This window comes from Saccopteryx leptura, chromosome 4 (assembly GCF_036850995.1).
Source record: "Saccopteryx leptura isolate mSacLep1 chromosome 4, mSacLep1_pri_phased_curated, whole genome shotgun sequence".
NCBI lineage: Eukaryota > Metazoa > Chordata > Mammalia > Chiroptera > Emballonuridae > Saccopteryx > Saccopteryx leptura.
In genome coordinates, this window is record NC_089506.1 from 198,379,703 (window position 1) to 198,393,274 (window position 13,572).

Sequence of the window (13,572 nt, forward strand, 5' to 3'; positions counted from 1 at the left end):
GGCACACAGAGAAGTAACCATTTGCTTCTCCAGCTCTCCCCCTGCCTCCCACAGCCATGGCTCATTCGAGCAAGTTGGTCCAGGCACTGATAATGGCACCATGGCCTCACCTCAGGAGCTAAAATAGCTTGGTTGCCAAGCAATGGAGCAGTGGTACCAGATGAGCAGAAAGAGTATCGCCCCATAGAAAGCTTGCCAGGTAGATACCAATTGGGGCACATATGGGAGTCTGTCTCTCTTGCCTCCCTGCCTCTCACTTAATAATAAAAAAGTAAACCTATATATAAAATTAGTAAAACAACTAAAATGGCAAAAATATTAACAAATATAATAAGATCTTCATATATTTAAATATATAAAACGTTTGTCTATATTAATATAAAAAATTCTAAGATATATACAGGCAAGACTCAAGAGAAGAAATGCAAACAGATAAAAATGTGAAAACCAGCTGTGGTTGGTTGCTCAGCAGTAGAGCATCAGCCCAGCATGTGGAAGTCCTGGGTTCCATTCCCAGTCAAGGCACACAAGAGAAGCAACCATCTGCTTCTCCACTCCTCCCCCTCCCCTTTCTCTTTCTCTCTCTCTCTCTCTTCTTCTCCCACAGCCATGGCTCGAATCGTTTGAGCAAGTTGGCTCCAGGAACTGAGGATGGCTCCATGGCCTGCCTCAGGTGCTAAAATAGATCGGTTGCCGAGCAACAGAGCAGCGACCCCAGATGGGCAGAGCATGGTTCTGTAGGGGGCTTGCCGTGTGGATCCCAGGGCGCATGCAGGAGTCTGTCTCTGCCTCCCACCTCTCACTTAGTAAATAATAAATAAAAATGTGAAAACCAAAAATGCAAAACAAAACAATGAGATGACTGACATTTTCATATATGAAATGGTAAAGGTCTAAAAAACGAGAATGCCCAAAAGCAGTAATGATACAGGACAGCTAGCATTCTCTTACATTACTGGTAGAATCATGACATGAGAAATAATTGTAAGGGAAAAGGATACAAAATACATACAGTATAATCTCAACCACATTTTAAAATAAGAAGTTTTATGAGTACTCACTCTTGTGACAGACAAGAGTTGTGCTAAATTGTTTGCAGGTGTTGGTGCAATGATACATTTCACAGTCACAGTAATCCTGAATTAGACACTATTATTTTCCTCACTTTACGGAGGAAACTGAGACAAAAGAGACCAAGTAATAGAGCCAAGATTTCAACCCAGGTACTCCTGCTCTAGAGACTGTGATCTTAGCTATTACCACAAAGCATAGGAGGAAATAAATAAAACTCTTAAAACACAGTGTAGAGTTGAGTATACTCAACTTTAATTTCTACTTTGTCATGGATCTTCCACTATTTTACTTTTCAAATATACTGCTTACATATGAAGTGATAAAATATACCCTAATTTTTGTGAGCACTACACAATGACTGTTTTGAAAAAGGTTAATACTGCAATCAGACAATAGCAACAATAGCATCCTTGCTAATACTAATACTGTATGTACATGAATATTAATAATAAAAGAAACATAGATTAGAATACATGACTTTAAATACTCTTTTTGCAAAAGAACGTTTTTCTAAGTAAAATTTTATGTGAATTTGAAAAATGAAAAACAGATTAAAGCAGTATTTTATTTTATTAGCGTATTTTAAAAGCTCAAATTTATAGCATTTACAATGAAGCTCTTCTGATGAACACAAACTTTAAATAACAGCTGACTGGGCAAATTAATTTTGTTTTGATTGCACAAAAATATCAAGAAAAACCTGATTCACACATATTAGTTGCAAATAAGATTTTTAAAAATAGTACATTAATGCTATCTAATAATTACTATACCTGTGCCAATATAGTCAAGTAGAACAGTACTAAGTTAAATTTCTAATAACATTATGGAATGAGAATACTTGGTAATCACATATATTCTGGAGAAAAAAAAAATCTTAAGGCCCTGGCCGGGTGGCTCAGTGGTAAAGAGTAGGACTGGCGTGCAGGAGTCCCAGGTTTGATTCCTGGCCAGGGCACACAGGAGAGACGCCCATCTGCTTCTCCACCCCTCCCCCTCTCCTTCCTCTGTCTCTCTCTTCCCCTCCTACAGCCAAGGCTCCATTGGAGAAAAGTTGGCCCGGGCGCTGAGGATGGTTCTATGGCCTCTGCCTGGGGCGCTAGAATGGCTCTAGTTGCGACAGAGCAACACCCCAGATGGGCAGAGCATCGCCCCCTGGTGAGCATGCCAGGTGGATCCCAGTTGGGCGCATGCGGGAGTCTGACTGCCTCCCCGTTTCCAACTTCAGAAAAATACAAACAAACAAAAAAAATCTTAAAATATAAACCATGACATCAGGATATCGTGCATGTTATTGAATAATGTAATGATATGATTTTACATTGGAAAACAAGCACTGGCCTGAATTTTTAAAGTACCGATATAAAGCTACAATCTTTCTTTTCAGTAGAATTGTTTAAGATTTATGTATATGCACAAAAAAATCAAGAAACTCTGTTAAGAATTGTTATCCTGGGTGTTGGCATTATGGGTAATTTTAACTTTTACTTAATTTCCCTCCAATATTCTAAATACATTGTTTTATTTTCCTTTTGACTTTTTAATTTAAAATAATTATAATTACAATTATAAATCTTCCTCAATGGTAACATCTTGCATAAGTCTAGTACAATAATATCAACCAGAAAACTGATCCTATGCAATCCAGAGTTTACTCAGATTTCACGTTACTTGTACTTGTATGTGTTTGTGTGTAGTTCTACAAAATTTTATATTTGTAACGTCCAGTAACTGCAATTGAGATACAGACCTGTTCCCTCCCCACAAGGTTCCCTCCTATTATCTCCAAAACTGTATCTCCTCTCCCCCCATTCCTAACTCCGGGGGACCACTGATCTGTTCTCCATCTCTATTATTTTGTCATTCCAATGTTATATAAATGCAATGTTATCTCATGTAAACTTTAGGTTGGCTTTTTTTTTTCACCTAGCATAACTCCTTTAAGAGAGCCTAGCAGTACAAATCCATGGTCTCTAATGCGTTAAAATTTAGCATGACATGCATTTGAGTGTATATAAATGCTTACAGTGTTTTAAAACTTTAAATGTTAAAATGTGAACCAAATGCTTAAGAAATTCCTATTGTACCACCACAGAACTAGGATTCTAGGGAACAAATTTTAAAAACTGATAACCTAGTACAAGTCTAGTGCACTTTCGTACAAATACTGTATAGAAGTTCAGTGCTTATAAATCTTATCTGTTTACAAGAACATGTGGCTTATAGGAATGCCTGATTCTGCATTTTTCTTGGCAAGCTATAGATCCCAGTTCCTTCCCAACAGAGATGGGTCTGTGCTACATTCAAATATGACCACTTGAGCCTGACCAGGCGGTGGCACAGTGGATAGAGCATCAGACTGGGATGCAGAAGGACCCAGGTTCAAGACCCCCGAGGTCACCGGCTTGAGTGTGGGCTCATCTGGCTTGAGCAAAAAAATAAAAAGCTCACCACCGAGTAACCCCTGGCTCGAGCAAGGGGTTTCTCTGTCTGCTGAAGGCCCGCGGTCAAGGCACATATGAGAGAGCAATCAATGAACAACTAAGGTCTCGCAACAAAAAACTGATGATTGATGCTTCTCATCTCTCTCCATTCCTGTCTGTCCCTATCTATCCCTCTCTCTCTCTGTCTCGGTAAAAAAAAAAAAAATTAAAAAACAAAACCAAAAATTACCACTTGAGCCTGTGGTGGTACAGTGGATAAAGTGTCAACCTATACGCTGAGGTCACCAGTTTGAAACCCTGGGCTTGCCTGGTTATGGCACATATGGGAGTTGATGCTTCCTGCTCCTCCCACCCTTCTCTCTGTCTCTAAAATAAATAATATATATATAAAACCTAAAAAATATATATATGTATCAAATATGACTTGATATTCCCCCAAATGGCCACCATGTTCTGCTTTTCCTCATGCTGTTCCCTAGAGCTCTTCTGAATCATCAAGGAAATGAATCCCTCTTTAATTCCTGGTTCTGCATAGTGATTTAGCCAGCACCACATCTCAGGCCCAATTTTCCTGTAGTAGGTCCACATGACTCATCACCTCTGCTGGAAAGTGCTACCCCACTCTAATACAAATACAGACTAACTTATTACTCCCCTCCACTCCGTATCTAGATCCACTTTACCTTTCTTCCCTTGGCATTCTGGTAAGTCTTCCTGATAAATCACCCCATTATATATCTGTTCTCTAAGTGTTACAAATGCCATTATCTTCATAAATTTAGTCTTAGAAGGTAAACACTCAAGGAACTTACTTCTTGAACACCATGCCTTCATAATAATGTCCTTGCTTTAAAATTGCTCTAAACATACAAAAGCTATATACAATACAAGCATTTTGGCATACAGATGTAAAAAAAGAATGGCACCAATGTTTGCATATTTAAAAATTTTGGCTAATATGTATATTGCTGTATCAATATTAGATCTAAATAGACTTTAAAGTAGTGGTAAAGAGCTTGGACTCTTGAGGCAGACCGCCTAGGTGTGAATCAGGCCCCTGCTACTATACTATCTAAATCAAGTTTCATTTACATTTTGTGTAACTCAGTTTTCTCATCTGTAAAATGGTGATAAAAGTACCTCACAGCACCATTAAGACAAATAATATGTGTAAAGCATTTAGAACACAGTAAGCATTATTAAGTACTAACAGGTATTTCTAATGCATGGCAGTCCAATTCACTTCTTTGTGATATCTTTCTATTCCTCTTGAACTCTTTTTTGAGTTTATACTGCTTCTGAAATTTCCATACTAAGAAACAATAACATAAGAATCCATATCTTACTTATTGAATTCATCTTAGTCAAAACTAACTACTAGAAAACTCTCTCCAGTAACATTTTGGTGAATATGTCTCCTCCAACATGGGAAACAGAAGAAAAACTAAACAGGACTATATCTACTCAAGAGTTTTTGCACAGCAAAGAAAAGCAACAAAATGAAAAAACAACCTACTGAATGGAGGAAGATATTTGCCAAGGATACACTGATAAAGGAAGGGGGTTATTATTCAAAACATATAAGCAACTCATATAACACCAAAAAAAATCCAATTTAAAAATGGGCAGAGGACCTAAATAGACATTTCTCCAAAGGTGGCCAATAAACATATGAGAAGATGATCAACAATATTCATCATCAGGGAAATGCAGATTAAAACTACAAAAGATATTGCCTCACATCTGTCAGAATTGCTATCATGATTTTAAAAAAGTCTTGGTGAGGATATGAAAAAAAAGGAAACCCTCGTGTACTGTTGGTGGAAATACAGACTGGTGTAACCGCTGGGAAAAGCAGCATGGAAGTTCCTCAAAAATTAAAACTGGAACTATCATATGACCTAGAAATTCCACTTCTGGGAATTTATCCGAAGAAATCCAAAACACTAATTTAAAATGATAAGTGCCGCCTGACCTGTGGTGGCGCAGTGGATAAAGCGTCGACCTGGAAATGCTGAGGTCGCCGGTTGGAAACCCTGGGCTTGCCTGGTCAAAGGCACATATGGGAGTTGACGCTTCCAGCTCCTCCCCCCTTCTCTCTGTCTCTCTCTCTCCTCTCTCCCTCTCTGTCTCTCTCCTCTCTAAAAATGAATAAATAAATAAGTAAATAATTAAAATGATATGTGCCCCTCTGATGTTCACAGCAGCGTTACTTACAATAGCCAGGATATGGAAGCAACCCAAGTGCCAGGCAGGAATCAAATGTGGTACATACAGGGTAGGGCAAAAGTAGGTTTACAGTTGTTCGAATGGAAAATTATCTAATAAATAACAACATAAAAATAAACTGTTTCACATACAACTATAAACCTACTTTGTCCTACCTTAGATACACAATGGAAAGTAACTTAGCCATAAAAAAGAATAAAACATGCCGTCTGCTACAACTTAGATGGACCCAGTTGAAATAAATCAGAGAAAAACAAATATCGTATGTTTCACTTATATATGGAATCTGAAAAACAAAATAAAGGAACAAGTGGAACAGAAACAGACCCATAGATACAGAGAACAAACATGGTTGCCAGAAGGGAAGGGGGTTGAGGAGATATGGGTACTAGACTTACTGGGGTGATCACTTTGTAAATTAGGTTAAGTGTCTAATAACTATGAAACTAATATATTTTATGTCAACAGTAATTAAAAATTCTTGTAGTTATTAAAAAAAACTACTAGAACAAGTTTCCTTTTATATACTAGTAGTTATTAACATTCCACCAAATATGAATGTAGTATGTATACTACTCACAAAAATTAGGGGATATTTTATTTATTTATTTATTTTACAGAGACAAAGAGAGAGTCAGAGTGAGGGATAGACAGGGACAGACAGACAGGAACGAAGAGATGAGAAGCATCAATCATTACTTTTCCGTTGCACTTTGCGACACCTTAGCTGTTCATTGATTGCTTTCTCATATGTGCCTTGACCGTGGGCCTTCAGCAGACCGAGTAACCCCTTGCTTGAGCCAGCGACCTTGGGTCCAAGCTGGTGAGCTCTTGCTCAAACCAGATGAGCCCGCGCTCAAGCTGGCGACCTCGGGGTCTTGAACCCGGGTCCTCAGCATCCCAGTCCGATGCTCTATCTACTGCGCCACCGCCTGGTCAGGCAAAATTAGGGGATATTTTATTTTATTTATTTATTTATTTTTATTACAGAGCCAGAGAGTGAGTCAGAGACAGGGACAGACAGACAGGAATGGAGAGAGATTAGAAGCATCAATCATTAGGTTTTTTTTCATTGTGCATTGCAACACCTTAGTTGTTCATTGATTGCTTTCTCATAAGTGCCTTGACCGCGAGCCTTCAGTAGACCGAGTAACCCCTTGCTGGAGCCAGGGACCTTGGGTTCAAGCTGATGGGCTTTTGCTCAAGCCAGATGAGCCCACGCTCAAGCTGGCGACCTCAGGGTCTCGAACCTGGGTCCTCCGCATCCCAGTCCAATGCTCTATCCACTGCGCCACCGCCTGGTCAGGCTTTTTTTTTTTTTTAATTTTATTTATTCATTTTTAGAGAGGAGAGAGAGAGGGAGAGAAACAGAGAGAGAGAGAGAGAGAGAGAAAGGAGGGAGGAGCTGGAAGCATCAACTTCCATATGTGCCTTGACCAGGCAAGCCCAGGGTTTTGAACCGGCGACCTCAGCATTTCCAGGTCGACGCTTTATCCACTGCGCCACCACAGGTCAGGCTTTTTTTTTTTTTTTTAATTTATTCATTTTAGAGAGGAGAGGGAGAGACAGAGAAAGAGAGAGAGAGGACAGAGAGAGAGAGAAGGGGGGAGGAGCTGGAAGCGTCAACTCCCATATGTGCCTTGACCAGGCAAGCCCAGGGTTTCGAACCGGCGACCTCAGCATTTCCAGGTCGGCGCTTTATCCACTGCGCCACCACAGGTCAGGCAAAATTAGGGGATATTTTATAGCTTCATATTCATTTTGAAATATCCTCTAATTCCTGTGAGCAGTATACTTAAAAGTATGGTGATGGAAATGCTAGCAAAAATAAGGTACAGATCAGAACATATAATTTTATGTTTCTAAAATGGGGAGAAGAATATGATATTTACACTTGTGTATGCATACAACGGCTCTGGAAAGTTGCATGGCTACTTATGGAAAGGGAGAACTGCATGTCTGGGGAAAGGGGGATGAAGGAGACTGTTCACTGTATATGCTTTAGCATCTTTTGAATTTGAAGCAATGAATGTATTACCTACATAAAAATTTAACTGAAAAAATAGAAGCAGGGGGAGACTCTAAATAATATTCTGGAAGCCAGGCTTCTAGCCTCAACCTGCCATTAACTGTGTCACCTTGGGCAATTGGACAAGTTCTAAAAATATCTGATCTCAATGGGGGGGGTGTGAATAGTAAACATATGGTATTAATTTTTTTAAAAACAGGTGAGAAATACTAGTCCAACATTTTGCAAAATAAGGCAACTTTTTAAGTACTTGATGGTTTTCAAATACTATTTTTACAGTTTTAAGAACTGTAGAATTGTCAAGCCTATTCATCTTTTAAGATCATTTGTACTACTTTTACATAGAAACCTTTCTTATAAGATTTCTAATGTAACTTACTAGAACTACCTATGAAGAATATTCTTCACATTATTTTGTTTCTCTTGACACACTTTTTTTTTTTTTTTTTTTTTTTCTGAAGCTGGAAATGGGGAGGTAGTCAGACAAGACTCCCGCCATGCGCCTGATCGGGATCCACCCGGCACGCCCACCAGGGGGCGATGTTCTGCCCATTCGGGGCATCGCTCTGTCGCGACCAGAGCCACTGTAGCGCCGGGGCCATCTTTGCTCCAATGGAGCCTCGGCTGTGGGAGGGGAAGAGAGAGACAGAGAGGAAGGAGAGGGGGAGGGGTGGAGAAGCAGATGGGCGCCTCTCCTGTGTGCCCTGGCTGGGAATCGAACCAGGGACTTCTGCACGCCAGGCCGACGCTCTACCACTGAGCCAACCGGCCAGGGCTATCACACTTTGAAAATAGTTTTAAAGATACTTTAAATCTTTATACTCTATCATGAAACGAGCAATAAACACTAACACAATTTTCATTTAAAATATATAAATGACTATGAGCAAGAATGTATATTATTTAATGGTGTTTATTAAATAAACTACAAAACACCTTTAATCTATGATTAATAGTTATAACTAATTGAGTACATACTTTCTTCCAAGTATTGATACCATTATCACCTTTAATCCTATGATCTATCTGCTAAAGTAAATTTTAAAAATACTCCCATTTAACATATGAAAAAAAATGAAGCTCCAGGAAGATAGGTGACTAGCTTGAGACCACAGTCTAACTAGTGGCTGAGCTAGGAGTCCACCAGGGGTTACTTCATGTTGGCTGGCAGGCTGATGCAGGTTTGCCAGTTTTTACTAATTTACTACATGAAAATTCTAATAAGTAGAAGAAACTAAAATTTTTAATAAAGCTAAATGATCCCATTTAAAAAGCTTTTATTCTGAGATTCTGTTCTTTCAAACTGAGTTAAAATATGCTTTTTTGGCCCTGGCTGGTAGGCTCAATGGAGAGAGCATCCATCCAGAGTATGGACATCACAGGTTCGATTCCCTGTCAGGGCACACAAGAAAAGCAACCATCTGCTTCTCTCCCTCTTCCCTTCCCATAGCCAGTGGCTTGATTGGTTTGAGTGTCGCCCAGGACACTGAGGATAGCTTGGCTGGTCCAAGCACATCAGCCTCAGGCACTAAAAATAGTTTGATTTTCTCAAGCATTGGCCCCAAAGAGGGCTGCTGGGTAGATCCGGGTCAGGGCACAGGCAGGTGTTTGTCTCACTATCTCCCCTCCTCTCACTAAAAAAAAAAAAAATTATATATATAATACACACACACACACACACACACATATATATATATATATATATATATATATATATATATATATATATATATATATATATGTATATCCTTTATTTAAATGAAAGATGGTGACAGTAAAGAGTGGTGTGGATTATTAGTGCTGTTTTTATTGGCTATATCTGGCAGGTTAAAAAAAACTCTCCGACTCTATTACAGTCTTCCAATTTTAAGGAAATATATTTCTTCTGAAATCCAAAAGTCTTAGAACTACTCCCTTAGGCAGTGATGCCTCCCAAAATACTAGAGGACTTTACACACATACACACAAACACACACACTCATGACTCTCATCAATCTCAATCTCTACTTCATTCTATTTGAATTAGGACACTTAAGGATTGAGAAATGAAAATAAACTGAGCAAGTCACATGAATTAACGCTGGATTCTGGTAAAGGACTTTCCTCAGGATTCTTTTCATTGGTTTACTTTTCTCATTCTTTATTTTCAACTCCATTCAAACCTCAGCTCAAACATTCTTTTTCTAAATACTGTAGTCACATTTTAAAATACTACTGCTAAATGGTAATCAATACTTAGGTCAAATTAAAAAAACTACTTGAGGTCTTCAATAATCTGCTTTTATTTAAAGTCTTTTTCACTTTAACAAAATAAAAGCTTTTAATATTTATTCTGCCCATTTCCAAAAGATAACTGGTCTATAAATCAGGCTCTAGCCACTTTAATTTCCAATTTTCTGTTATTTCCATTAAATAGATGAAGTTTGTAAATACTCACAAGGCAAACTCCAATACTAGCCTGTTCATGTAATCACCAATATATAGGTCAAAATAAAACTAGTAAGCTTATACAATACTATCTACCTAGCATTTAACACATCAATAGGAGGGGAAGAAACTGTTCAAAGGTGACTACTGTTAAACTCAAAATATTAGGTATAGTATGTCTCCATTAAAACTGTAACCTATCGACTTTGAAATAATTTCTTTCACTTTTGCTACTTTTTAAAATGAACCCTCCTAGCCCTGGCCGGACAGTTCAGTTGATTAGAGCATCATCTGGAAGCACAGAGGTTGCTGGTTCCATCTCTGGTCAGGGCACATACCGGAACAGATCTATGTTCCTGTCTCTCTCACTCTGTCCCTTTCTCTTACTAAAATCAATAAACAAAAAATTAAAATAAAAATGAACCTCCCTGAATTAAAAAAGCAACCACTTTTAAGATGCAAATTCCTTTTTTAAGTAGTCTGCCTAAATAAATCTAATGCAAATAAAATATAAATCAACTACATTTTTAAAAACCTAGTATCAGCAAAAGGAACCAATACCTGCAGTTTAACAATGCGTGTACTTCTAATCTTAAACGAAGCTTAAACTAGACTCAAACTTAGACCATTTCCCCGTGCCAGGCACACTGAAATATACGAGGGGGAATCCAAGAAATCAGATATGTTAAGTGCTGGTATCTTCTTCCAGAGTAGGGTCAAATTCGTGTTTGCCCGCAAATGTCACGGTCTGAAGAAGTCTGCAAATTCTCATTAGCGCTATAGAATACAAAGAGGCCTGACCACGGAAACACCTGTCCTAGCACCGGGAAGACAGTGGGAAATGCAAGCCCTGAGCCCATGCCGGCCGCACAGCCTCGGACTGCAGCGATCCCACGGGTGGACTCTGACCTCTCGGCTCCCCAGGGCAGGGTCCTACACCCCTGACCCGCCAGAGGTGGCAAGAACCAGGAAACCTGTCAAGCCGCCCGGGACCCACCCTCCGCGAACCCCCTTCTCGCTCCTTCCCAGCCCGGCCCCAGCCTGCCCAACTGCTCCCGGTCCGCTCCGGCCTCCCAGAAGCACTCTGCCACCTCATCCCTCCGAGCCGGTCTCGCGGCCCCGCCACCTCCGCCCCGGCGGCCTGGTCTTGGGCCGCCCCCCGGACTAGAGCCCCCGGCCGCCGCCCCCACGCCCAGCCCCAACGACCCGACCGTGGGTCCCTCCGCGGCCCCGTTCCTCCCGACCCCCAGGCCCGAGCTCCCGCCGCGCGCTCCCCACCCCCAGCCTCCGCCCTCGCCCCGCTCGGCCGTTCCCGGCCCGCTCCCCTCAGCCAGGCTACCTGGAGGCAAGGGCGGCGGAGCACTTCACCCAGGGCCCCAGGTCGCAGAGGGCCCGGTGCTCCGGGTCCCGCTCCTTCTCCCGCTCCACGTGGTAGGCGTAGATGGAGAGCAGGATCCCGGCGGCGCACACTGCATACCGGGCCACCCGCTCCCACCGCGGCACCGACACTCTCAGCAGGACGGGCGCCGCCATCTTCCCCCCTCCGCCGCCGCCGCCGCCGCCGCCGCCTCCTTCGCCGCCGCCGCCTCCCTCCGCCTCCACCTCAGCAGCCGCCGCCCGTCGGGGCCCGACCCAGCCGCCGCCGCCGCCACCACCGCCTCCGCGGCCGCCGCCACCACCGCCACCGCCGCCGTGCCCCATTGGCTCCACCATCTCCTCTGGGCCCCGCCCCCACAGGCGCGCGGCCCAACCGCCCCGAAAGGAGGGATCCCCGCGAGGCGGGTAAGGCGCGCGCGGGCACGGAGGGTGGAGCGGAGAGCGCAACTGCCGGGGAGGCCGGGCCGGCAGGCGGAGACAGAGGCGGCGCGGCGCGCGCAGAGAGTCGGGCTGAGGGGAGAGGAGGGGCCAGAAGGCGAGAGGGGCGGGGCTCTGGAAGGGGAGGAGCAGAGCAGGGTGTCGTGGGCGGGCCTTAGGGGGACCCCGTGCAAAGAATAAATTTCAAAAGATATTACCATAGGTAACTTAGTAGGCCCTTGGCTCCTCCCCTTGGGTGTGGTGATTAATTGCCATTCTTTTTATTTATTTATTTATTTATCTATCTATCTATTTATTTATTTATTTTACTATCACTTGATATTTTGTAACCCAAGCCAAATTAACCCTGGCCAAATGCCCATTCTTGAGCCACCAACACCTCTGGACACCTCCTGTTCAACAGGTGTCAACCCAACTTTTTTTAAGTATGTTTGAATGTTTTGTTTCTCTGTAAGCTGATTTTGAGATGGCTTAGCATTATTCATGTAATATAGAAAAATATAAAAATGAACTGAAAAATCAGGATGAAGAACAAAACAAGTCAGAATAAAAGACCAATCAGGAGGAAGAACACACATAAGCAAACCTTGGGTCTTGTATAATTATTACAGTTGAGCCATAAATTTGGCTCTGAGCTTCCTAGTGGCCAAAACTAAAAGGAAAACACATGTGTGTTATTCTGTCTCTAAGAAAGAAACAAACCATTCTTGGAGATGGTTAGCTTCTACCTGGTTGCAGCTCTCAAAGATATTTCAGAAGCTTTATTTGATGATTTTTAGTAATCCTTGTCCTTTTGTTACCTATTGTTGGGTAACAAATTGCCCCAAAATTAGCAACCTAAAACAAAACCCCTTATTGTCTCACAGTTCTTGTGAGTCAGGAATTTGAGTGGTATTTAGCTGGGTCCTTTGGCTCAGGGTCTCTCACAAGCTGCAGTCAAGGTGTTGGCAAGCTTGCAGGCATCTCAAAATTGGAGAATCCTCTTCTAAGCTCTCTCATATGGCTTTTCTTCCTGCCCAATTAAGCTGTGTGTTTAAGCTTTTTTACTTAGAATATTTTATCTGGTATTTCTCTATTTGTATCTCTGTATTTTCTGTGTTGGCTTAATCCACCATACCAGAACCATATCCAAAAACATATCCATAAGCTTGTTCATTACCCTATACTTGCTTTGCTGGGTTAGAATACTATACATTTTCTGCCAAAGTTTTGGAAAAGGTTATACAAAAATACAGCAGGATCCTTGAGATGTGGCAGTCACTGGCCAGAAATTTTTCTCTAGCAGTCTGGGAAAATCCAGGCTTCCCAATGCCCTTCAAGAAAACACCACTCAAAGAGAATGTCCTATCAAGAGGAGAAAGATGTTTCATTTTCTCATTCAAGGGATATCGAATTCTGGTATTATTTCATTATTGTCAGTACAGAGGAAATGCTCGTTTTAAAACACTGCACAAGGAGTGGACCATTCTATATAAAATGCTCACAGAAAATAGGAGATATTTTATTGCTTCATTTCGTTTTGAAATATCCCCTAATTTTTGTGAGCAGTATACA

The 13,572-nt window shown here is 41.6% G+C and overlaps 1 protein-coding gene across 1 annotated transcript in view; it reads right to left on the bottom strand.

The window, feature by feature from the left end:
- The window catches only part of VKORC1L1 (vitamin K epoxide reductase complex subunit 1 like 1), a 94,494-nt gene extending 82,456 nt beyond the window's left edge, over positions 1-12,038 (bottom strand). Inside the window, exon 1 of the mRNA XM_066382488.1 lies at positions 11,543-12,038. Coding sequence (XP_066238585.1) covers positions 11,543-11,916 — 374 coding nt within the window. The 5' untranslated portion in view covers positions 11,917-12,038. The remainder of the gene's footprint in view (positions 1-11,542) is intronic.
- Positions 12,039-13,572: the final 1,534 nt, after the last annotated feature.